General features: G+C 42.6%; 1 protein-coding gene across 2 annotated transcripts in view; it reads right to left on the minus strand.

Moving 5' to 3' along the window:
- Positions 1-23,168, minus strand: part of CTNND2 (catenin delta 2) — a 769,728-nt gene that overhangs the window by 50,967 nt on the left and 695,593 nt on the right. For both annotated transcript variants that reach the window (XM_064270645.1, XM_064270649.1), the window contains 2 exons: positions 8,881-9,088; positions 2,277-2,361 (listed from right to left, as the gene is read on the minus strand). In XM_064270645.1, coding sequence (XP_064126715.1) covers positions 2,277-2,361; positions 8,881-9,088 — 293 coding nt within the window. The remainder of the gene's footprint in view (positions 1-2,276; positions 2,362-8,880; positions 9,089-23,168) is intronic.

Consider the following 23,168-nt stretch of genomic DNA (forward strand, 5'->3'; position numbering starts at 1 on the left):
ATTCAACAAATAGTATGAAGCGTCTAGAAGATGTTTCCCTTCGATGCACACACGTGTCAGAAGGTGCATCTCAGCGAAGGAGAGCTGGGCAGGATCTGAGGGAAAGGGGTGTTCACTCGAGGGAGGCAGTGACACTTTACCCAGCTTCTGTAGCCACGGGTTCAGCTTCACCAGCTCCTTTCTAATTTATAGCCTGTTCAGCCTGTTCAGCTGCCTGGTTAACCCTTTCCTGGCAGAGGCTTCATTTGGCTTCTGCAGGAAACCAAGAAGGAGCTAAGTAGGCACACTGGGACATGAACTTCAAAAAAGCAAGATGGAACCCAAAGCAGCGTAGACAAAAGGCTTTGCCTAACGTGCAAAATACTTAGGAAAGCCTCTAATTAATCTAGAATCTTCTTCAAATACTTAATTTTGCAGTCTCTTTTTCAACTTCAACCTACCTCTTTCTCGGGAATAGGAACATTTTTGAAGGAGAAATACTTGGGCTAAGCTGTATAAACTTAAAGTGCAAAGTAACGAATGCGTACGGGAGTAGGAAGGCCTTGGAGAGATCTAGAAATAGATTAGAACTTAGTATAGACAGTTATGAAATATTTACTTATTCCCATTGGCTTGGGAACAGACAAATTTCCCTCAGGCAAGATGGGTCTCACTCATTATGATGTGAGCCTCTTGCTACCACCCTGTAACCCCCACTGCCCAGTCAGCCGGGAGCATACCAAAGCTGGTGGGTGGGTGGTGAAGGCCCCAACGGCCTTGGCTTCCTCTTCTCTTTGGGTTAGTAGCAAAGAGTTGCTGCAGGCAGTTGTTGATACAAGGCCATACTTCCCTGGCCTGATAACATGCCTTCTGAATCCCTGTCCTGCCATCAACACCTGCTCCATCCTTCCTGCAGATCAATAGTGTTCTCCACCCCCAATTGTTAACGTGAACCTGGTGGAATAGCCAGTTTCTGGATGAGGCTGTTAAAAGAATTCTCTCTTCTTAACACATGGGGTCTCCATGAGTCGGAACCAACTTGATAGCAACTAATGACAACAGCCAAAAAAGGGAGTCCCTGGGTGGTGCAAAGCTTTAACATGCTTTGTGGCTAACCAAAAGTTTGGAGGTTTGAGTCCACCCAGAAGCACCTCAGAAGAAGGGCCTGGAGATCAACTTCCAAAAAATTAGTCAGTGAAAACCCTGTGGAGCACAGTTCCACTCTGACACACAGGGGCTTGCTGTGAAAACCAGCTGACTGGATGGCAACTGGGTTTAGCAGCAACAAAGGAAGTTATGTAACTTTTATTTAGCAACATATAAAAGTAAGGTACAGAATCAAAATTTCTAGATGTGACATTTTCATCTTTAGGTTTTATTTTTAAGTCATTCTGGGGATGAAAAGTCCTTTGAAACCTATGCTGTAAATTCCTGCCTGCTTCGGGAAAGTGTATGGGGCAACTCTTCCTCCTGACCTACGGTCCTCACTGGGACCATCAGCTCCTTCATCCTGTGCAGTGGGGCAGTGGTAGAATTCTCACCTTCCATGTGGGAGACCCAGGTTCGATTCCTGGACAGTGTGTCTTATGAACAACCACCACCTGTCTGTCAGTGGAAGCGGTGTGTTGCTATGACGCTGAACAGGTTTCAGCAGAGCTTCCAGAATACAACAGACTAGGAAGAAAGACCTGATGATCTACTTCTAAAACCAGCCAATGAAAACACTGTGGATCACAAGGATCCGATCCCATTGTGCATGGGGTTCCCGTGAGTTGAGGGCAGCCAACAACAACAACACCATGCAGTGTCCCAGTGAGGGTCTTGGGGCCCGGTAGCCAGGGTCAGGCTGTGGGGTCTTCTACTCAATGTCCCTGAGATACTATACTTCTCTTCTTCCTGAATTACACTTCGTATTTCTTTGTCTCCTCTCCAAAATTACTTACTGACACTTTTTGATGCTTCTTTCTGACAAAATCTCTCAGTTCATTGTTTTTTAATCTACTGCAGACTAAGCCCTGAAAACCAAGCTCGTTTTCCTTTATGTAGAACGAGCGCACATAGGTCCAAGAATGTAGGTCCTTCTGGTCGTGAGAGTCCATGGGTCTCAGTGCACGTCAGGGACACTTAGCTCCTTTTGCTTCTTTGTTGATGCTCAAGTTTCAGTCGTGTTTCGGTTACTGAAGCTGTAAGACCTGTGCCCTCCTTATCTGTGATGTATCTCAGTGGGGCCGGCGGTGCGTCTCAGGGCTCCGCGTCTGTGTGTAACTCCTGAGCCACAACGGTGAAGCCAGCCTTACCTTTTTGTAGAGACTCCTCAGGTCTCGGTACTGCCACATACTGTTGAGGACCTGAGATGCTGCCTTGACCACCTTTGGAGAGTGTCTGGTGGAGAGAAGACAGAAAAGGCAAGGTGGTGAGTGGGCAGCTGGGCTCCAGTCTGACATAGTTTTTAGTCAAGAAACTTTTGGCTCTTTTCCTCTCTGCAAAGGTTTTGTCCTACTAGTCTCCAACCTCACTCTCATCGACACATTCATGAGGCTGAGAGACAGGGATGCATTACTCTCTGGGCAAAGTCTTTTCCAAATGCAAACCTAAGAGCATTTAGGGGCATCTGGTCAGAATGCAGGAGTTCTTGAGTGGAACACATGGTTAAGCACTCAGCTGCTAACCACGAGGTTGGAGGTTTGAGTCCACTCAGAGGCACCTTGGGAGAAAGGCCTGGCAATCTACTTCCAAAAAATTGGCCATTGAAAACCCCATGGAGCACAGTTCCACTTTGTTGCATGTGGGGTTGCCATGGGGGTTAGTTCCTACCTTCCTGTGTGAAGACAGGCACCTGAGATTGGCAGTGAATGCAGACGTGCACACGCTGACACACACACTGGCACACGCTGGCACACACTGGCACACATGCTGGCACACACACTGGCACACATGCTGGCATAGACACTGGCACACACGCTAGCAAACATGCTGGCACAGCCACTCTCTCACGAGCATCTGCACATAAAGCCCTGCAAACACTTTAAGTTCCACACTAGGAACTAGAGAGAGTAACCAGGGTCACATAAACCTTCAACTATAACTACTGTAAATATTTTGCCTTTTGGTTTGGTGCCGATCTACACCTTAAAAACAGAAACGTGTGTTGATGTAATTCATTCAAATTCTTGGAAGTCACTTCAACTGGTGGTCATGGAAACGCTTAGCTACTGGCTGATTCTGTGTTCCCGTGGGATGGCTTCACGGGGCGTCACACAGTGCTCCACTCTAGATGCTGCCATTCGCATTGTGGCTCTCCCGGGCCTGCAGCACGGCTTTTCCATAAAGAACCAGATAGCAAATATTTTTGGCTTTGTGGGCCATAAGGTCTTTGTGGCAGCTTCTGGACTCTGTCATTGCAGCAAGAAAGCAGCTGTAGACAAGACTACAGGGATGGGTGTGGCTATGTTCCAGTAAAACTTAATTTACAGAAAGAGGCAGTGGGTAATTTGTGGCTGTAGTCTGTCTGCCCCTGGTCTCTCTGAATGGTGACCCCTGGGGTTGGGCAGAATGCAGCCTTTCAGAGAGCCCCCAGTGTGAATGACAGCCCTTGAAACTGGTTAGGACAGTGACCCCCTGCAGAGAATACCTGCATTGAGACCAAAAAAGCCTTTGAAATAAAATGACCTTTGAAATAGGAGGTAAGTGTATGGTTAGATGGGGTGAGGTTGAGGTCGGATTTGAGAGCCAAAGTAATGGCTGCTGCAAGGACGTGCATTCCGCAATGAAATTACGGCATGAATTTGACTCCATGGCAACAGGCAATACATGGCAGATAAAGTGGCTATTTTTCTGGACCTTCACATTGGTAATTTAGACCAGCTAAGGTGGAGCCCTGGTGGCACAGTGGTTAAGAGCTCGGCTGCTAACCAAAAGGTTGGCAGTTGGAACCTACCAACTGCTCCTTGGAAACCCTATGGGGCAGTTCTACTCTGTCCTATAGGGTCACTGTGAGAGTCGGAATTGACTCAATGGCAATAGTTTTTGGCAAGCTAAAGGTTTTTTCATCCGTTCATTCCAGGACAACAGTACCAGTCATTTTTTTTTTTAAGGTGGAGCCCTGGTGGCACAGTGGTTAAGAGCTCGGCTGCTAACCAACAGGTTGGCAGTTGGAACCTACCAACTGCTCCTTGGAAACCCTATGGGGCAGTTCTACTCTGTCCTATAGGGTCACTGTGAGAGTCGGAATTGACTCAATGGCAATAGTTTTTGGCAAGCTAAAGGTTTTTTCATCCGTTCATTCCAGGACAACAGTACCAGTCATTCATTATTAGTATTATTGGGATGGAATTCAACTCTGGTTGAGTTTGAAAGTCTATTGGTTATATCAACTATTTTGGGGGAAAAAAAATACTTTGCAGTTCTTATAAATTCCAAAAAAAGTATCCCTGAAAGACTACCTATATGAAGGTAACATGTGTATTTTCTGTTAATAAAACTGACTTGCTAAATGACTGGCCAATTAGCAGTGGTGTTTTTAATGCAACACTGAATTCCTATGCCTTAAAGGCTGAAAGTTCTAGAATATGGGCATAGACACGTTATTCTTACAGGATCAACGCTGGACAATGGCTACATGCTACACGTTGCTGCATTTTAGATTTCTGAGCTCGATATTTGTCCATGAAAATAGTCAAGCAATTCTAGAGGCAGATGTATTAATATTCAGGTGGTGATAAGTGTAGCTGAAACGTATTTAGTATGCAGGAAGTCCTCTGACACAGAGTAATTTTTGTTTTTGCATTTTGCTTAGTTATGAAATAGAAAGAGGCTGTGAACATCTATTGAAGAGAAGGTTTGAACCTCTCAATTAAAATGCCCAGACATTGGAGTGTTACAATAACATTGGAGGTTAAAGAATTATTTGCTTTCTTTTCAGCCTTTAATTTTGATTCAACTAGATTGATACCATGGCAACTTCTACTTGAAGTACTGTAACTATTGACTAAAGGACTTTACCAACCGACTGTTTCTACTGTGACAAGCAATTATAATCCAAGCCACAATACACAGTTCCTGGCTGACAAGTCACAGTTGAGACTGTTAATAGCTTTTCTGTCTTATGACAAAATACAGTGACACATTCCATACTCTTTCGTATATAACTGTTAAAATAGAAAAAAAAAGTATACTTTTTGATGGATGTTACAGAATGTCTGTAACGTGTGTTTAAAATGATGAGAAGAAAATAATATAAAGTTATCAAGACTCTGAAGTGGTGAGTATAAGACTCCTGTAAGAGTCAGTAACGACTACACCATGCCTGGATCTTTGCCAAAGTTGTGCAATCAGGGTGACTGAAGGTGTCTGCTGGTACAATTCCTGGTGGTTTCTCAACACAGGTGTACCAGCAGCAGGGGATCCAAAACGCCAGGCCCAGGGGTTTCATTTTCAAGATTCAGTGAGATGGACTTTCCAACAGTCATCATCAGCAACTTGCCAGTCTGACCTGTTCATACCACAGAATGTTTACGCTTGTATGTGTTTAAAAATAAACGCATATAAATGCACAAAATGGAGAATCATAGCAAGGCACGTTTTTTCCACCTGTGTTTTCCTATGTTATCTCCAACAAAAATCAGGCTTGAACTACACTGATGGTTGGAAATAATTTTCCAAGAATGACTCAGGGAAGACGGCTTTGTAAGCATTTTATAAATTTATTAGGGCAAATGGATATTGCTCTTGTTTCCATATTAAATTATCCCCAATTTCAAAAATTCTATTCTCAATAAAGAACTTCTGTGATATTAAAACACATCTACAAGGCCATGGAGCCTCTTTGTCTACTGTTAAAACAGAGCTGAGTGATAAGTGGTAAGTCCACGGCTAAGACTGGGGGAAATTCTCCCAGGTGTAGGTAGGAGATCAGGGAATAATTTTGAGAATTTCTGAGGTTATAAAACCTTGTTTTGACCCCCAAATTAGTCAGTGTATAAAAAAGTGATATATTACATGAAATAACAGATGAGAATGACTAAGCAGTAAAATTAGAACTTTGAGGATGCTTGATTCAGCCCAATTCAACACTTCTTATTAAACTCATAAATCCAAGCTGTTGACATTTGGAAAAAAAAAAAAATAAAGGAACAATAAGATGAAAGAAACGACTGAAGAAATTTTCAGTCAAATTAAGGGTATTTATGAGCTCATCCGTAGGGGAAGAAGCCTCCCTTATCAACAATTGAGATTGGCCCCCATTTCCCAGGACCATTTTCTGGGTTGGCAATAAGGAAAAACATACATACAGATGATTTTCCCAAATGATTTTTAGTTAATTTCACCACGTAATTTTCTTTCACCATAGGGCTGATGAAAGCATCTTTTCTCTTGAAGGCTCATTTGGTACTTATTGGCGACTGGTTTTTGGAAGAAAGGCCTCGTAATCTATTTCCAAAAACTCAACCCCCGAAAACCCTATGGAGCACAGTTCGACTCCGACGCACATGGGGTTGTCGTGATCGGAAGTGGATGGACAGCAACTGGTTTGTGGTGGTTTTTAGTGATTCTTGCTGCATTAGGGATTTCCACGTAGTTGGAATATGTGAATACATCCCAAACCACCCTTCAAAGCTCCCTAGTCATACATTTTGATCTTCAAGTGACTCATAAAAATGGATAACTATATCAGAGGGTTGTGTGGACTATGTTTTTATTTTGTGTGTATGTGTCTACTTGTGTTTGCTTCAAAAACACTAACATATTAAGTTCCTAATACTCAAAATACATAAGCTCTTCAGTTAGAAATTTCAGAGGTCTTGGAAACTGTAGAAGGAAGAGAACCATATGGCTTCCTGCCTAAGCAGAATAGCATTTTATTGTAAGTTCAATAAACCAAACTCATTGTTCTCGAGTCGATTCCAACTCATAGCGACCCTATAGGACAGAGTCGAACTGCCCCATATAGTTTCCAAGGAGCACCTGGTGGATTCGAACTGCAGGCCTTTTGGTTAGCAGCCGAAGCTCTTAGCCACTATACCACCAGGGTTTCTGTAAGTTCACCACCACCCAGAAAGCCCTCAGTGGTGTAAATGGTTAACGCACTCGGCTGCTAACTAAAAGGCTGGAGATTGAAGCCCACCCAGATGTGTCTTGGAAGAAAGGGCTGGTGGTTGCCGCTGAAAAATCAGCGACTGAAAACCCTATGGAACATGGTTCTACTCAGACACACATGGGTTTGCCACGAGTTGGAATCGACTCAATGTCAGGTTTTTTGTTTGCTTGTTTTTTTTTACAATACCATAAAATATAATTCAAGCCAACAATCTACACTGTGAAATTATCACACCTAAGCCCAGTGGGGCTTCTCTACTTAACACAGAAAAGAACCGTATTTTTATGCAAATAATGCGTGTCTTCTGCGTTTGTTTGTCAGCTGCGCCTTCCCACCATGAGGCACCCTCACAAATGCTGCCAGGACATTTATCTTCTACATATTGCTACAAAAAAATGAGGATAGTGCACTTAGGAAAACACCTCCCAGGAGGAGAACGCAGTCGATAAACACAGAAGGTGCGCATCGTTTGCATAAAAATACGGTATTCAAATCCTAAAACTGAATTGTAGTTTGAACCTGTCTGGAGGTCTCAGAATACTTACCAGAAACCCTGAAACTTCTTTTATACTATGATGGTAAGAAATGGAATTAAATAAAAAGAATAAGAATTTCCAAAAGTCTCAAAGTGAATCCCTCACAGACTTTAATTATAAAGGAAAAATTATTTTGCCTTTAGATATAAAGGAACAGAGTGGGGAGAGGGAATGGAAATTCAAGAAACAGACTCTTGACAACTAAAGGTTTTACCCTTTTACTTTTCTTTGATTACATTGAGGGATTTCCAGGAGGCGAAATTTAATTAAGGTTAGTGGACGTTTCTGTTTGACTGACAGCTCCCTGATAAACTGACACTCTGTCTTGTGAAGATATTTTTCTGGGACATATAGGAAGATACCAGTGATTCTTGAGTCAAGCTGGGGAGACATTCTTATTTGGGGAGGTGCAGAGGCTTTGACATGGAGCCTTACCTCTTTTTATTCCATTCATGGGAATGCTCTTCTCCTCCCCACTCCCCACTGCCCTCTCTGCCTTCTTGTAGGAGGTATGACTGCCCCACTCTTATTTGGAGATTAGAATTTACAGGCATCATCACTTGTTAAATAATTTCCGCTACCCCGGGAGGGTGCCGGAATAGAACTTGGTTCTCTCTGATTCCAAATCAGAAACCAAACCAGCTGCTGTCGATTCCGACTCGGGGTGACCCCATGTGTGCAGAGTAGAACTGCTCCACGGGGATTTCAAGGCTGTGACCTTTTGTGACCTGTCTTCCAAGGCATCTCTGGGTGGGTTCGAACTGCCAACCATTTGGTTAGCAGTCAAGTGCTTAGCCATTTGTGCCACCCGGGGACCTCTGCCTCCAGTATGCTTCATTTTCTCCCTTATGCGTGTTGCACGCTGACTTGCTATGCAGAGCTGAGGAGGAGCACAGCAAAGGAAAGAGATATGTCAGTGACATGCGCACATGGAAACACAGAGGAACAAAAAATACCCTACTGTGTGCTGACTAAGCCGGTTGTCTTTTCCACATTGAAGGAATACCCTTAATATAGTCACTGGTTGTCGAGTCCACCAGCGCTGCAATGGTCTCCAAGTGATGAGCTATTTGTCCAATGAAAAGCCTAGTAAGATCAGTTTCACTGTTGGCGTGGAGACTGGAAACCAATTACTGGTTTCATTCTCTTGATTACCACAGACAAAGGCTTTTCAGTGACATTCAAGAGGTTACCCTTCACCAGGAGAGAGCAAGCAAACTTCGAACCGATTCTACTAAGCCAAGGCTATGAAGTCACCGCCTAACTTACTTGTCTCCTTTACTTTTGGAGATGCCGACCAACTTCTCGATGCCACCGGCGTCCCGTAAGGCCTTGGTGTTCTCCATGTTTTTGGTGATCACCTCGTGCAGGGTACAGCAGACAGCTGTCACTGTGTCATCCGACATGGCCTTGCTCGCAGCATTGTTACTGTTCCCGCCTGGCAGCCTGTGGACAAGGTCTCGCATGGCGTATTTGCCTTTGGAAAGAAAAGGAAGAGTTGAAATGAGGTCAAGGTGGAAGCAGAGGGCAGAGAAAGAGACAGTGACAGAGGAGCAAAGGAGAACAAGAGTCCATGTCCGTGCAGAGTGGCCTGTTCCTCAGCACTGGATGTTCTCCATTGGGTAACTAGACACATCAACAGAGAAAACAGTACTTCATTATGGTGAATGCATGGCCTTTGATGCTAGAAAAGGTGGGACTGAATGTCTGGGAAAATAACTTCACCTTCCTCAGCCTCGGTTTTTAATCTGTAAATCAAGAATGAGCGTGGTGCCCACCTTACAAAGCTATTGTGAAGGTTAAAGGAGCAAACGTGGGGAGGCATTTAACACACAGTCATTAACGGGGGAGTCCCCAGGTGGCGCAAATGGTTAACTTGCTGTGCTGTTAATGGACAAGAAAGGAGATGGTTTTATAAAAGGATAAATAAAATTTATCTAAAACCCATTGCCATCCAGCCAATTCCGACTCATAGCGACCCTATAGGACAGAGAAGAACTGCCCCATACAGTTTCCAAGGAGCACCTGGTGGATTCAAACCGCTGACCGTTTAGTTAGCAGCCATAAAAATAGCACTTAACAATTACGTCACCAGGGTTAGCACTATGACCTTGTGGCATTTTTAGCTGTGGCTGAAGCTATTCTTAATACTTAAACGTTATTTTTTTTTTTAACTAAATTAATCATTTGCATTTAAACGTCCTTATTCATTCAAACCAACCTGCTTTACAAGTATTTCAGATTAATAAGTGAGCTGTAACTTAGAATTGGGGAGAGGTTAGAAAAAGGTTTTTCAGGGGAAGTGAGATCTAAAATCTGTCAGGAAAAATGAAGGTTTAGATGAGCAGGCTTCCTTGGGTGGTGCAAACAGTTACCGTGGTCAGCTACGAACCAAAATATAGAGATGGTAGTCAACCAATCCCGTTGCCGTCAAGTTGATTCTGACTCATAGTGACCCTACAGGACAGAGCAGAACTGCACCATAGGGTTTCCAAGGAGCGGCTGGTGGATTTGAACTGCGGACCTTTTGGTTAGTAGCTGAGCTCTTAGCCACTGTGCCACCGGGGCTCCGAGGAGTTATTTATGTGTTCTTGCTTGATCAAGAAAATGTATGGTAGTTCTGCCACAATTTCAAAAATACTTTAAGGGGAGCTGTGTTGGTACCAGAAACCCTGGTGGCATAGTGGTTAAGTGCTATAGCTGCTAAACAAAAGGTCAGCAGTTCAAATCCGCCAGGCACTCCTTGGAAACTGTATGGGGCAGTTCTACTCTATCCTATAGGGTTGCTATGAGTTGGAATCGACTCGACGGCAGTGGGTTTTTTGGGTGTTGGTACCTGTTATTTAACAGGAGTTAAACCACAAACGCGCAGAGAAGAAGATCATACATCAGACTGCTAACTTCTTACCTCTCTGTGAGGCAAAGACAAACACTGAAAGCAGGGGAGAGGGGCTTTACACTTAAGATATAACTAGGTGTCCTCTGAGAGGGGGTCGGCTGAGGATCTGCTTGCCTCGGGATTTATTGCATGGCTCTACCATTTAACATTTACTAACTTGGCATGTTGTTCTTTGTGTGAAAAAATAAACTCCAACTCTGCTTCCTTAATTCACTTGATCAGTATTAATCTCGCCCCTCCCAGCGATAAAGGTTCTTAGGATGACCTATTCGTGGACTACTTTTAGTTTACAAGCACTTCCCACATTACCAATAATTCTGCAAGACAATTATTTCGGCCCACCTGCGGCCTCCAAGGCCAGTCCCTTCATTTACATCTGGAAGTAACTAAACAAGAGCCTATAACAAAGTCAGTTGTCCTAAAACTATCAGATGGAGCTGGCAAGTGTCCAAAGTTGAATTCCTTCCTCATTCCAGTCCTCCAATGAGATATATTTAGCTAGCTTCTAAAAGCTCTTTGAAATATTTTACCTCCGCACATATCTTTAAATGATTTCTTCTTTTGCTGTATAATTCTGCGGTGTCTGGCGCCCGGGGTAGGAAAAGGAGCCCCCAGGGAGAAGGTGAAGCTATCTTCATTTCAGGCAGTAATAAATAAAACCTGGGTCCTTTTAATTTTGGTATCTGCTCTTGTCCTATGTTTAGGTGGCTTATTTTAGCTTGGGCAAAAATTGCTGAGCTCTAAATTACTGAAATAGGGAAGGCTAAGTATCTTCACTGACTTGATGATAACTGAGGAAGTGGCTGACAAAAACGGTTTGCCTTAAAACCCCCAAATGTAGCATATTTATTTTCTAATGATGGCATTTAAAATAGTTTGGAGACGAGGCTTTGTACATGGAAGTCCTCTGACCAACTTGCTTTATCACTTTATCATTAAAGCAGACTTAAAGCCAGCCAAGATTACACTTTTGTTGAGCTCAGCATACTGGGAACTTTATCAGCTCATTAACCCCCATAAACCATTAGAAGACAAATCTGAGTTACACACAAGTGAGATGATGGATGCTCTCTCTCTTCTTTATAAGGGAAGTGATAAAAGAAGGGCAATGGAATTGAAAAAAGTATTTCATTTACTGTGCATATGGTGACAGTCACACTCTGATGGCATATGAAGACTGGTTCTGTGACCTTGGACATTTTCAAGGTTGAAAGCAAAAATGAGAGAGAGGACTGGCTGAAGCATCTTTTATTTTTATTTGTTAATACCCATCTTTTTAAAATTGTGGTAAGAATATATGTTTTGTTTTGCAAGAGAGAAATGAATGGAAGTGGCTGGGTCACCAGAAGGTTGCTGTCTTTGTACGAACCTGGAGGAGAAACAAACTGCAGGTTTTGCAAAGGGTCCTGGAACCTAAAGGGTGCTTGGGGCTCAGCAGTGCCCCCATGGTGGACTGCGACACTGGGTGGATTCAGAGGAGAATGTAGGAGCATACCTCACCCTGGGACTGAGCCTGGGCTAGAAAGAGCAGCTGCCCAGCTTAGAATGAACATCTAAAGCCCCAAAGTGACCACTGCAGATGGAAGGCCACTCTCCTTCTTTTGGGTATTATTTGGTTGAAAAATCGGAAAAGATAGGACATCTGCAACCTTAATTCTTTTTTGCTATTGCAATGTAACATGTTCACAGATTGTGGAAATTAAGATGCAGACATGAGGAGCCCTGGTGGCACAATGGTTAAGTGCCTGACTTCTAACTGTAAGGGTGGCTGTTCAAACCCACCGGGTGGTTCCAAGGGCAAAAGACCTGGTGATCTGCTTCCATAAAGATTACAGCCATAAAAACCCTGTGGGACAGTTCTGCTCTGTCACAGGGGGTTGCCATGAGCTGAAATCAACTTGACAACACCTAACACCACCAGCAACTCTGTCTACCACACTATACTAGGTACAACAGTTGCAAAAATTGAGTGTATCTACAATGTAATGGATGTGTTCCTGTCTATCAAGAGAGAAACAAAGTAAGCTTATCTTAAAATAAAAATGTCTGGTTGTGTGCTAGTATGTGAAGGAAGATAATAAAAGACACATTTGTAAGTTGATAAGTTTACAGGATTTATATGTTATATAGTTTATAACATTTATAAGTTGTAGAAAGCTTAAGGGAAGTAAACTTTATTTTTGTGAGTTTATAACACCTGCAAATAATGAATCTGAAAGAGTGAAATGTGTTGAAATTTTGACAATGTTCGCCTGATGTTGTTGATTGGTCTATCCACAGGATAGAGAAAAGGCTTGTGAACTCTTTACTGTGAATGTTACATGAGTGATGTATAAAAATAAGGAAGTTAGAATTTGCTTTTCTCCTTGTTAAAATGACAAACTGATCTTTGAATACACATTCTTTTCTTAACAAGAAACTGTGAAGAGTTTTCTGCATACAAATAGGAAAAGTTTTTTGTTTTTTTTATCCCCTAAGTACTCGAACTTGAAACTCTGTTCATGTTGGGTGCTTCTGTCGATTTCTTAGATCACTTTCAGCAAAAGTTCCTAACTTATGAAAATGCTAAAACAAACAAACTAACCAAAAAACAGTTGCCATCAAGTTGATTCTGATTCATGGTGACCCCGTGTATGTCAGATTAGCACTGTGCTCCACAGGGTTTTCAGTGGCTGATGTTTGTAAGTAGATTGCCAGGCCTTTCTTCAGGATCTGAAGAGTCCACCTCTGGGTGGACTCTAACTGACAGCCTTTTGGTTAGCAGCCAAGCCGGGATTCCTAATAATCGCTGTTTTTTGTTGCTCTATTATTTTAATTATGATCACTCTGAACGAAAACTTGGAGTTATTTCTTGTCTTTAAGCATTTGCAACTTACACTTATATCTGTGTTCTCTGGTAACTCTTTTTGGAATTGTCTCCCCAAATCTACACTCCGTATTCAAACTAATAAAAATTTTAAAACGTATTTCACATCTAAACTGTCTTTGAGGTTTCCCGGAAAGCTGCTGGGCAACACCAAAGATTTTTCTCCCTCATCTTATGAAAAGAAAAGATGCTAGAAATAATTAGATACCTTCAACCTTCTGCAGATTTTTAATTGGTTCAATACTACTGTGAGAGCTGCCCTGTTTATCAAGCCAGGGAGACAAAAACAGCTGGCAAATGAAAATAACAGGAAGCTCAGCCTCCACTTAATTATGACAAGTGAAATACTATCACAAAGATCGTATTTATGAACCTTTCCGTTTAGACAGAAGCACGCTCGCTTTCACATTATAGAACGGCATGGTAACGGTCAACAATATATTTTGAAAGGAAGAGTCCATTTCTACATCTGAGAGAGACTTTTCAGCTGGGGATAATGTCAAACACACTTTATGGGATACATTAAAAAGCTCTGGGGTTTTTCAGTGCCCTCATTACTCATAACGTGTTCTTACTCTCACGGTAATCGCTGACGCTGTATGAAAACTCACTCACCTCAATTTTGATATTATTGGTTATTATGATTCAATAACAGGAGCCCTGGTGGTGCAGTGGTAAAGCACTCGGCTGCTAACTGAAAGGTCAGTAGATCGAGCCCACTAGCCACTCTGCGGGAGAAAGATGTGGCAGTTTGCTTCTATAAAGACTATAGCCTTGGAAACCTTATGGGGCAGTTCTACGCTGTCTTGTAAGGGTTGCTATGAGTTGGAATCTTTTCGATGTGAGTGTTTTTCTTTTTAAGGTTCAATAACCAGAGCTCTTTGGTCATATCAACAGGTGGATCCTGAGATTGTCTCGCATTTGTCTGAAGTCCATTGCTACGGCCACAGATGAGCAATCTTGTCAGCTGGAAGGGACGTCAAAATAGCCTGGCAACAGGACATTAACAGTACGTTTGACGTTTGGTAGAAAACAGGCTCTGGTTTACAGGTGTCCCTAGGTAAGCTGATAAAAAATAGCATCTCACAAATGAACACCTCCCAGACTAGCAAGGGATTGAGGTGGGATGTCCAGAATTTACTGCAGAAGCAGGTGACTCTGAGATACGGCACAGCCAGCTAACCCAAGTCAGTAAAACAAGGATTAATTACCTAGGACTACATGAAACAAAGGAGCCCTGGTGGCGCAATGGTGAAGCACTCTGCTGCTAACTGAAATGTCAGCACTTTGAATCCACCAGCCATTCCATGGGAAAAGATGTGGCAGCCTGCTTCCGTAAAGATTTTCAGAACTATAGGGCAGGTCTACTCTGTCCTATAGGGTGGGAACCGACTTGACGGCAACGGGTTTGGTTTGGCTTTTTTTTTTTTTTTTTCCCTTAATGAAAAAAATTTAATTGTGGTTAATGTTATATTTTGGATTGGGCATATTCGAAAATTCTTTTTCTTTCTAGTTCCTCTATCTTTAACCCTTAATTTAACATGTGATGTTTGTAAAACGAGAATAAAATATTCTTCAGAATTCAGGAAAAAAATCCTTTGAAAATTCTTAAAATAGATTATAAGATAATCCATTACCAGGAAAAGTTAACTAATAATAAAAAAAATCCTGTAGTATGTAAACATGATAACATATTGATTGGTCTTGTCTACACAACTGAAAGGCATAGTCAAATATCACTCAAAGTGCCTTTGCCAGCCTGTTCACATAGGTTTTCGTGACATAGATTAAAGAAGCATCTGCCTCCCTTCCTACAAAAATATCACTGACTAAATCTAATCTGTACCCACGGCCATGCCAGAGATGTCACTGTAAAGGCAAATATAATTAGGTATGACAAGCCCACTGAAGAGCAAGAAGTGCATTTCACATGTGGAATTGACGTCTCCAGCATCTTCCCAGGACGCTGGCTTGGTTCATGCTGTATGGCTTGAGGAGTCCCAGCCCTATAGGTTGTTGAGCCAGGAGTGTGGTGAACTTGGGAAGCACAAACAGAAGAACCCCTGGGTTACAGGAACTGCAGGTGAGACCTGGTAGAGGTGAATCAGACAATTCTAGGATCCTGATCCCAGCGAAGGAGCTTAGAGAGAAAGAAAACATTTCTGCCCCTAAAAGTGATGACAGTGACCATCCTATGGGCTTTGTGGATGTTCCAGATAGAAATTAACCCATCACCCACCGCCTGCCTGTCAGTTTGTCATACTGCGGTGGCTTGCATGTTGCTGTGATGCTGGAAGCTAAGCCACTGGTATTTCAAATACCCCAGCAGGGTCACCCATGGTGGACAGGTTCAGCAGAACTCTCAGACTAAGGAAGACTAGGAAGAAAGGCCTGGCAATCTACTGAAAATTACACAATAAGATCCGTTATGGATCACAAGAGAATATAGTCTGATATAGTGCTGGGAGATGAGTCCCCTAAGTTGCTTGCAAAATACACAGTGGCCACAACAATGGACTCGAGCACACCAACGATTGTGAAGATGGCGCAGGACCAGGGGACATTTTGTTCTGTTGTATGTGGGGTCACCGAGAGTTGGAGCCCACATGATGGCAACTAACAATTAGCTTTGATAACCAGGCACATTGGTCTCTGTGAATTAATCAACACTGCTTGCTATACAGAGGCCTTGGTGGCGCAGTGGTTAAACATTTGACTGTTTGTCCACTGTGAAATGAATAATAACTCAGTGCTGTAAGTGAATAATACTACCTTACAAACCTTCCATTTTAAATGCGGAGAGCCAGTTCTTCTTCACTGGGCTCCTGCAACAGTTTGCAATTAAACAGCCCTGTCTCTTAGTCTTTTTAACAAATGGTGCTGGCATAACTGGATAACCATCTGCAAAAAATGAAACAAGACCCATACCTCACTCCATGCACAAAAACGAACTCAAAATGGATCAAAGGCCTAAATATAAAATCTAAAATGATAAAGATCATGGAAGAAAAAATAGGGACAATGTTAGGAGCCCTAATACATGGCATAAACAGTACACAAAACATTATAAAGAATGCAGAAGAAAAACTAGATAACTGGGAGCTCCTAAAAATCAAACACCTATGCTCATCCAAAGACTTCACTGCAAGAGTAAAAAGACTACCTACAGACTGGGAAAAAGTTTTTAGCTATGACATTTCTGATTAGCACCTGATCTCTAAAATCTACATGATACTGCAAAAACTCAACTACAAAAAGACAAATAACCCAATTAAAAGATGGGTAAAAGATATGAATAGACACTTCACTAAAGAAGACGTTCAGGCAGCTAACAGATATATGAGGAAATGTTCATGATCATTAGCCATTAGAGAAATGCAAATCAAAACTACAATGAGATTTCATCCCACTCCAACAAGGCTGGCATTAATCCAAAAAACACAAAATTATAAATGTTGGAGAGGCTGTGGAGAGATTGGAACACTTCTACACTGCTGGTGGGAATGTCAAATGGTACGATCACTTTTGAAATCTATTTGGCATTTCCTTAAAAAGCTAGAAATAGAACCACCATACGATCCAGCAATCCTACTCCTTGAAACATATCGTAGAGAAATAAGAGCCTTTACAGGAACAGATATATGCACACCCATGTTTATTGCAGCAGTGTTTACAATAACAAAAAGATGGAAGCAACCAAGGTGCCCATCAACGGATGAATGGATAAATAAATTATGGTATATTCACACAATGGAACACTACGCATCGATAAAGAACAGTGAGGAATCTGTGAAACATTTCATAACATGGAGGAACCTGGAAGGCATTCTGCTGAGTGAAATTAGTCAGTTGCAAAAGGACAAATATTGTATAAGACCACTATTATAAGAACTTGAGACACAGTTTAAACTGAGAAGAAAACATTCTTTCGTGGTTACAAGAGGGGGGATGGAGGTAAGGTGGGAGAGGGGGAATTCACTAATTAGATAGTAGATAGGAACTACTTTAGGTGAAGGGAAAGACAGCACACAATACAGGGGAGGTCAGCAAAACTGAACTAAACCAAAAGCAAACAAGTTTCCTGAACAAACTGAATGCTTCGAAGGGCAGCATAGCAGGGGCCGGGGTCTGGGGACCATGGTTTCAGGGGACATCTAAGTCAATTTGCATAATAAAATCTATTAAGAAAACATTCTGCATCCTACTTTGAAGAGTGGCATCTGGGGTCTTAAACACTAGCAAGCAGCCATCTAAGATGCATCAAATGGTCTCAACCCACCTGGATCAAAGAAGAATCAAGAACACCAAGGACACAAGGCGATTACAAGCCCAAGAGACAGAAAGGGCCACATGAACCAGAGACTACATCATCCTGAGACCAGAAGAACTAGATGGTGTCCGGCTATAAGTTATGACTGCCCTAACAGGGAACACAACAGAGAACCCCTGAGGGAGCAGGAGCGCAGTGGGATGCAGACCCCAAATTCTCATAAAAAGACCAGACTTAAGGGTCTGACTAAGACCCGGTGGTCATGTCCCCCAGACCTTCTGTTGGCCCAGGACAGGAACCATTCCCGAAGCCAACTCTTCAGACATGGATTGAACTGGAAAATGGGTTGGAAAGGGATGCTGGTGAGGAGTGAGCTTCTTGGATCAAGTGGACACTTGAGACTATGCTGGCATCTCCTGCCTGGAGGGAGATGAGAGGGTAGAGGGGATTAGAAGCTGGCGAAATGGACATGAAAAGAGAGAGTGGGGGGAGAGAGCAGGCTGTCTCATTAGGGGGAGAGTAATTGGGAGTGTGTAGCAAGGTGTATATGGGTTTTTGTGTGAGAGACTGATTTGATTTGTAAACTTTCACTTAAAGCACAATAAAAATTATTAAAGAAAAAAAAAAGCCCTATCTCTTCATAATGCTTTTGTGCCTGCCTCCTCCTTTTACAGATGGAAAAATGGCTGCCGCCACCCCCAGCTTCCGGTCTGCTCATGCCCGTCCTGTCTCCTTTTCCCCCAACCAGGTCTGCTCAGCTCCTCACTTGACCCTGTGCTCCTCCAGATCAGAGTCAACATTTCATGAGATGCACTGGTTTTTAGAAAATGAACCTTCTTTTCTGTATCTACCAATTGTTTTAATTGGTGAAAGATTTATCCAAATCGAGGAGGAAAATCAAAAACGGCCACACTAAGAGGGCTTCAGCCTTGAGCCAGGGAACCAAGTGCTTGCTGGGAACAGAAGTACTAGACAAATTGTCAAAGAAATATTAACGTGCCTTAAGCTTTTTTCCTTAGAACTATGATTTTTAAAAATTTGTCCAGCCTTCGACACATAGAAGAAATTTCACGGGGCAGGATTGCTAAGCAGTTGGTCCTAAGACAATGAGCCAAACAGTACCTCAGCTCTCAACAATACTGCACAAAACAGTCTTAGAAGTTTCCGGTACACGGTTCTCTCAAGAGTTAAAACCAAAAAAACCAAACCCAGTGCGGTCCAGTCGATTCCAACTCTTGGCGACCCTATAGGACAGAGTAGAGCTGCCCACAGAGTTTCCAAGGAGCGCCTGGCGGATTCGAACCGCCGACCCTTTGGTTTCATAGCACTTAACCACCACGCCACCACGGTTTCCCCTCAAAAGTTACCACCCCTAAATAAATAACCTATTCCATCTGTTAGGAGGACAAAAGGAATTGTGTTTTTCAGCATGTGAAGTCCTATCCAGAAGAATTCACACCATTTGATTCTTAGAAATTCTCACACCGCTGAGGTGTCAAGAAGTAAGGTGGAGACATGGGAGGACGTATCTCATATACGCACACACGGTCTGTAGAAGAATGACTGGCACTTCATTAACAGGAGGCTTGCCGAAGCACCTTTTTGAACTAGGAATAAATTGATTTTTGAGAAATATTGGAAGTGAGGCAAGCAACTGATACGAGACAGTTTAAGAGGATTTAAATAATTTGGTTGCTTATTAAGCCTGAGAGCCAAAAAATAATTATCTCAAGTCATTGCCTAACTTCAGAGGAAAGAAAAGGAAGGTGAAGACTTTAAACTTACGGATGCTATCTTCAGGGGAGAAACCTATGAAATACTCTTTTTTTAGGTCAAGATGGGTATGTAACAAAGACTCAAGACTCCTCTAAAATGAGATTTTCTGAAGACTGTGCTGGGCCTGAGACAAGAGCTCGGTGTTTCTTTAGGAAGAACATGTTTCCAGGAATGGAACCTGAAATTAGTCCTCCGGCCCGATGTTAGCCAACTGAGGTAAGAGTGGTAAGGTGATGAGCGCAAGTAGCCCGAGGGGAATCCACACTGCCTCCCTCCGTTCTTGCTTTCTCAAGCTGACCTATATATCTGCTCAAATAAAATTTAGCCTCAGTAAAGGGCACTCTGAGAGGGAGCTGGAGCCCTGGTGGTACAAAGGTTAAGCGCTCAGCTGCTAACTGGAAGGTTGGCGGTTCAAACGCAGCAGCAGTTCCACGGGAGAAAAGATCTGGTGATCTGCTCCCATAAACATTACAGCCTCGGCAATCCTACGGGACACTTCGACTCTGTCATATAGGGTCACTGTAAGTCCGAATGAACTCAAAGGCACACAACAATAACCACACAAGAGGGACCATCTACAGGTTTTCTTTATATGTTACTACTCACACGTTACGTTGTATAACAGCTTAGTTTTTAACATTCACATCTATTGTTTAATTTTTGCTTTGCAGTTCCCTAAAATATATATCGATATCTATATCTATATATCTATATATCTATATATCTATATATCTATATATCTATATATCTATATATCTATATATCTATATATCTATATATCTATATATCTATATATCTATATATCTATATATCTATATATCTATATATCTATATATACAGTTGCTGTGAGGTCAATTCCCATTCATGGCAACCCCACATGTTACCAAGTAGAACTCTCAATGAGATGGATTGACACGTGGCTGCAACAATGAGCTCCAAGCATAACAATGATTGTGAGGATGGCACAGGACCGGGTAGTGTTTCATTCTGTCGTACATAGGGCATGGGGTGGTACTGACTCAATGGCACCTAACATCAACAACAGATGTGGGAGACCTGGTTTCTATTCCTGGCCAATAAACCTCACGTGAAGCTACCACCCATCTGTCAGTGGAGGCCTGCGTGTTGCTATGATGCTGAACAAGTTTCAGAGAAGCCTCCAGGCTAAGATAGGCTAGGAAGAAAGGCCTGGAGATCTAGTTCCAAAAATCAGCCAATTAAAGCCCTGTGGTCACAGTGGCCCACAGCAGATCATGGCAATGGTGCAGTATGGTCACAGTGGCCCACAGCAGATCATGGCGACGGTGCAGTATGGTCACAGTGGTCCACAGCAGATCATGGCGACGGTGCAGTATGGTCACAGTGGTCCACAGCAGATCATGGCGACGGTGCAGGACTGGGCAGCATTTCACTCCCTTGGGCGTGGATCACCATGAGTTGGGCCAACGCACAGCGGTTAACAACAACATAATTATAAGCTAGGGGTTTGAACTTGTTTTAGGTATTATAAAATCCATCTCCACCATATGCTCTGGAAATAACCCTCTTCCCTAGATACAAAAGGATTTAGGGAGTTATTACTAACAAAAGTAATAATACTTTTTCTTTTAAAAAGTTATTTTCACCATTTGTCCACATTTTGGGATTGATTTTTAGTAATATTAGTTCATATAACTTGATGTCGAGGCCAGAGCTGGTATCTTATTTTTCGCTATAGATTTAATTGATTTTTTTCAGGATAAAAATATTTAGTATCTTTTGTATTTTTATAATACACATAATTTCTATTTCAAGAGTAAGAACATCAGAACTCTGAATATTGACAAATTATTTTAATAAAAACCGTTTGTGTTTTAGATATTTCTCCAAATTCCCTCGCAAGTTAGTGGGAACATTTCTTCTGTGAATATAAAAATATCCCAGGATAGATAATATTGACAGTTCATTAACTAACTACAGTGGGTATTTTATATGGAATCACTGGCATTATTAATCTATCCAGAATTCTAGTGTTTATATCATAGGCTTATATGTGTGTATAAAAGCAAAACGTAACTCATTGATGAGTTGAAACCTTTGTTGTGTGTCTTTGTGCTATACTAAAATAATAACTATCATAATTATGTGGACTAGTCACCAGTTGTCTTAGGCTGGGTTCTCTAGAGATGAGAAACCAGTAATGCGTATAAATATATAGAGAGAGAGATTTATACCAAGGAAACAGCTCACGCGATTGTAGGGGTTAGAATGTCCCAAGTCCTTGGATCAGGACAGAGTCCTTTCCCGATTCATGAAGCCGCAGAAGCTGGTGAACTCAAGGTGAGCAGGCTGGAGAGCAGGAATCCCTCTTACAGGCTGCAACAGCCGAGGAATCCCCAAGGTTGGCAGGCAAGACAGCAAGGTTTCTCCTGAGCCACTTAGCTGCAGCAGCTGGAGAACCCAAGATGGGCAGGTCGGGGAGCAGGGATCTTGCTCACAGGCTGTGAAGATTGCCGAATCCCAAAATGGACAGGTAAGCTGCTAGCTCAAGTTCCAAGAACCAGAGGTCAGACAAGAGACAGCTAGCTGCTAGATCCAGAACAACCACCTTGGCAAGGCGAGAAGGAAGGAAGTAGGTGGCAGAAGGTGGAGAGATGAAGGCTGAGGGGGCAGTGAGCTGCCACAGGCCCCACCCCCACCGGTACCACTCAGCAGATTCCATCATGGGGGTGATCACATATCAAATTTCAACAGGAAAGTGATCACAACATTGTACAACTGCCAAAACACTGAGAGTCATGGCCCAGCCAAGTTGACCCACAATCTTAACCATCATACAAGTAGATAGATAGAAAGCAAGAAAAGACATGAAGATAAAGAATACAGACCCAGTCGACATAAAGGCAGAGGCAAAAATGGAGCTTGGAATGTCAAAAATGGACCATCGTTTATTTCTGTGTATATTAATCAAAATTACTAAGTTACTAAATATTAGATCTGGTCCCAACTGGTGAATCGCTTATTACAAGCAATATTTAATACTGTGTAGTTCTACGAAAAGACAAGATGCTGGACAGTCCTTTGACAATTTCTTTATTGTGATGGGATTTGACTCGCAGCAGCGGAGAAACTTATTACGGCAAAGGGAAGAGACTGCATGGAAGATTAAAAAAAGCAGGAAAATAGGAGAAACAGAGTTTCACTACATCAGTGACACGAAGCCCAGCAAAGTGACTGGTGTTTGGTTTTTCTTACCTAAATAGTCCAGGGTTGGACTACTGTAGGAAGCGTGTGGCTGTCCCCATGGAGCCGAGGCAGGGGAGGGAGTCTGCCATACCAGTTTGTCTGAGTGTAATGGTCCAGCAGACGTGGGCCCTGACTCCTCCGAGAAGAGGCACAGGGTGACAACCGCTGCCACCCTGCAGGAATCTGATTTTCCTGGCAGTGGGCTCCTCACTGCAGGGGGGTACAATGACACGTCCACTCCTTTGGTAAGCGTGGCTTCTTAGCAGTGTTGCCTTCCAAAGGGTAGACACCAGGTGTTCACTGCAGGCTCTGCCCTGGTAGTCTGTGGAGCCCGATTCAGCATGATCAGAATATCTGCTATTTGACTGATGAGAACAAGGCAAGGTATTATCTGCATGGGTCACTCAAGAGCCCATACTGTGATCTACAAATTACCACCAGTTGCCTTCCAGTTGATTCGGACTTATGGCAACACCACGAGTGTCAGAGTAATGGCTGATTTTTCAGAAGCCATTGGGTGG

This window comes from Loxodonta africana, chromosome 2, assembly GCF_030014295.1.
Source record: "Loxodonta africana isolate mLoxAfr1 chromosome 2, mLoxAfr1.hap2, whole genome shotgun sequence".
Classification (NCBI taxonomy): domain Eukaryota; kingdom Metazoa; phylum Chordata; class Mammalia; order Proboscidea; family Elephantidae; genus Loxodonta; species Loxodonta africana.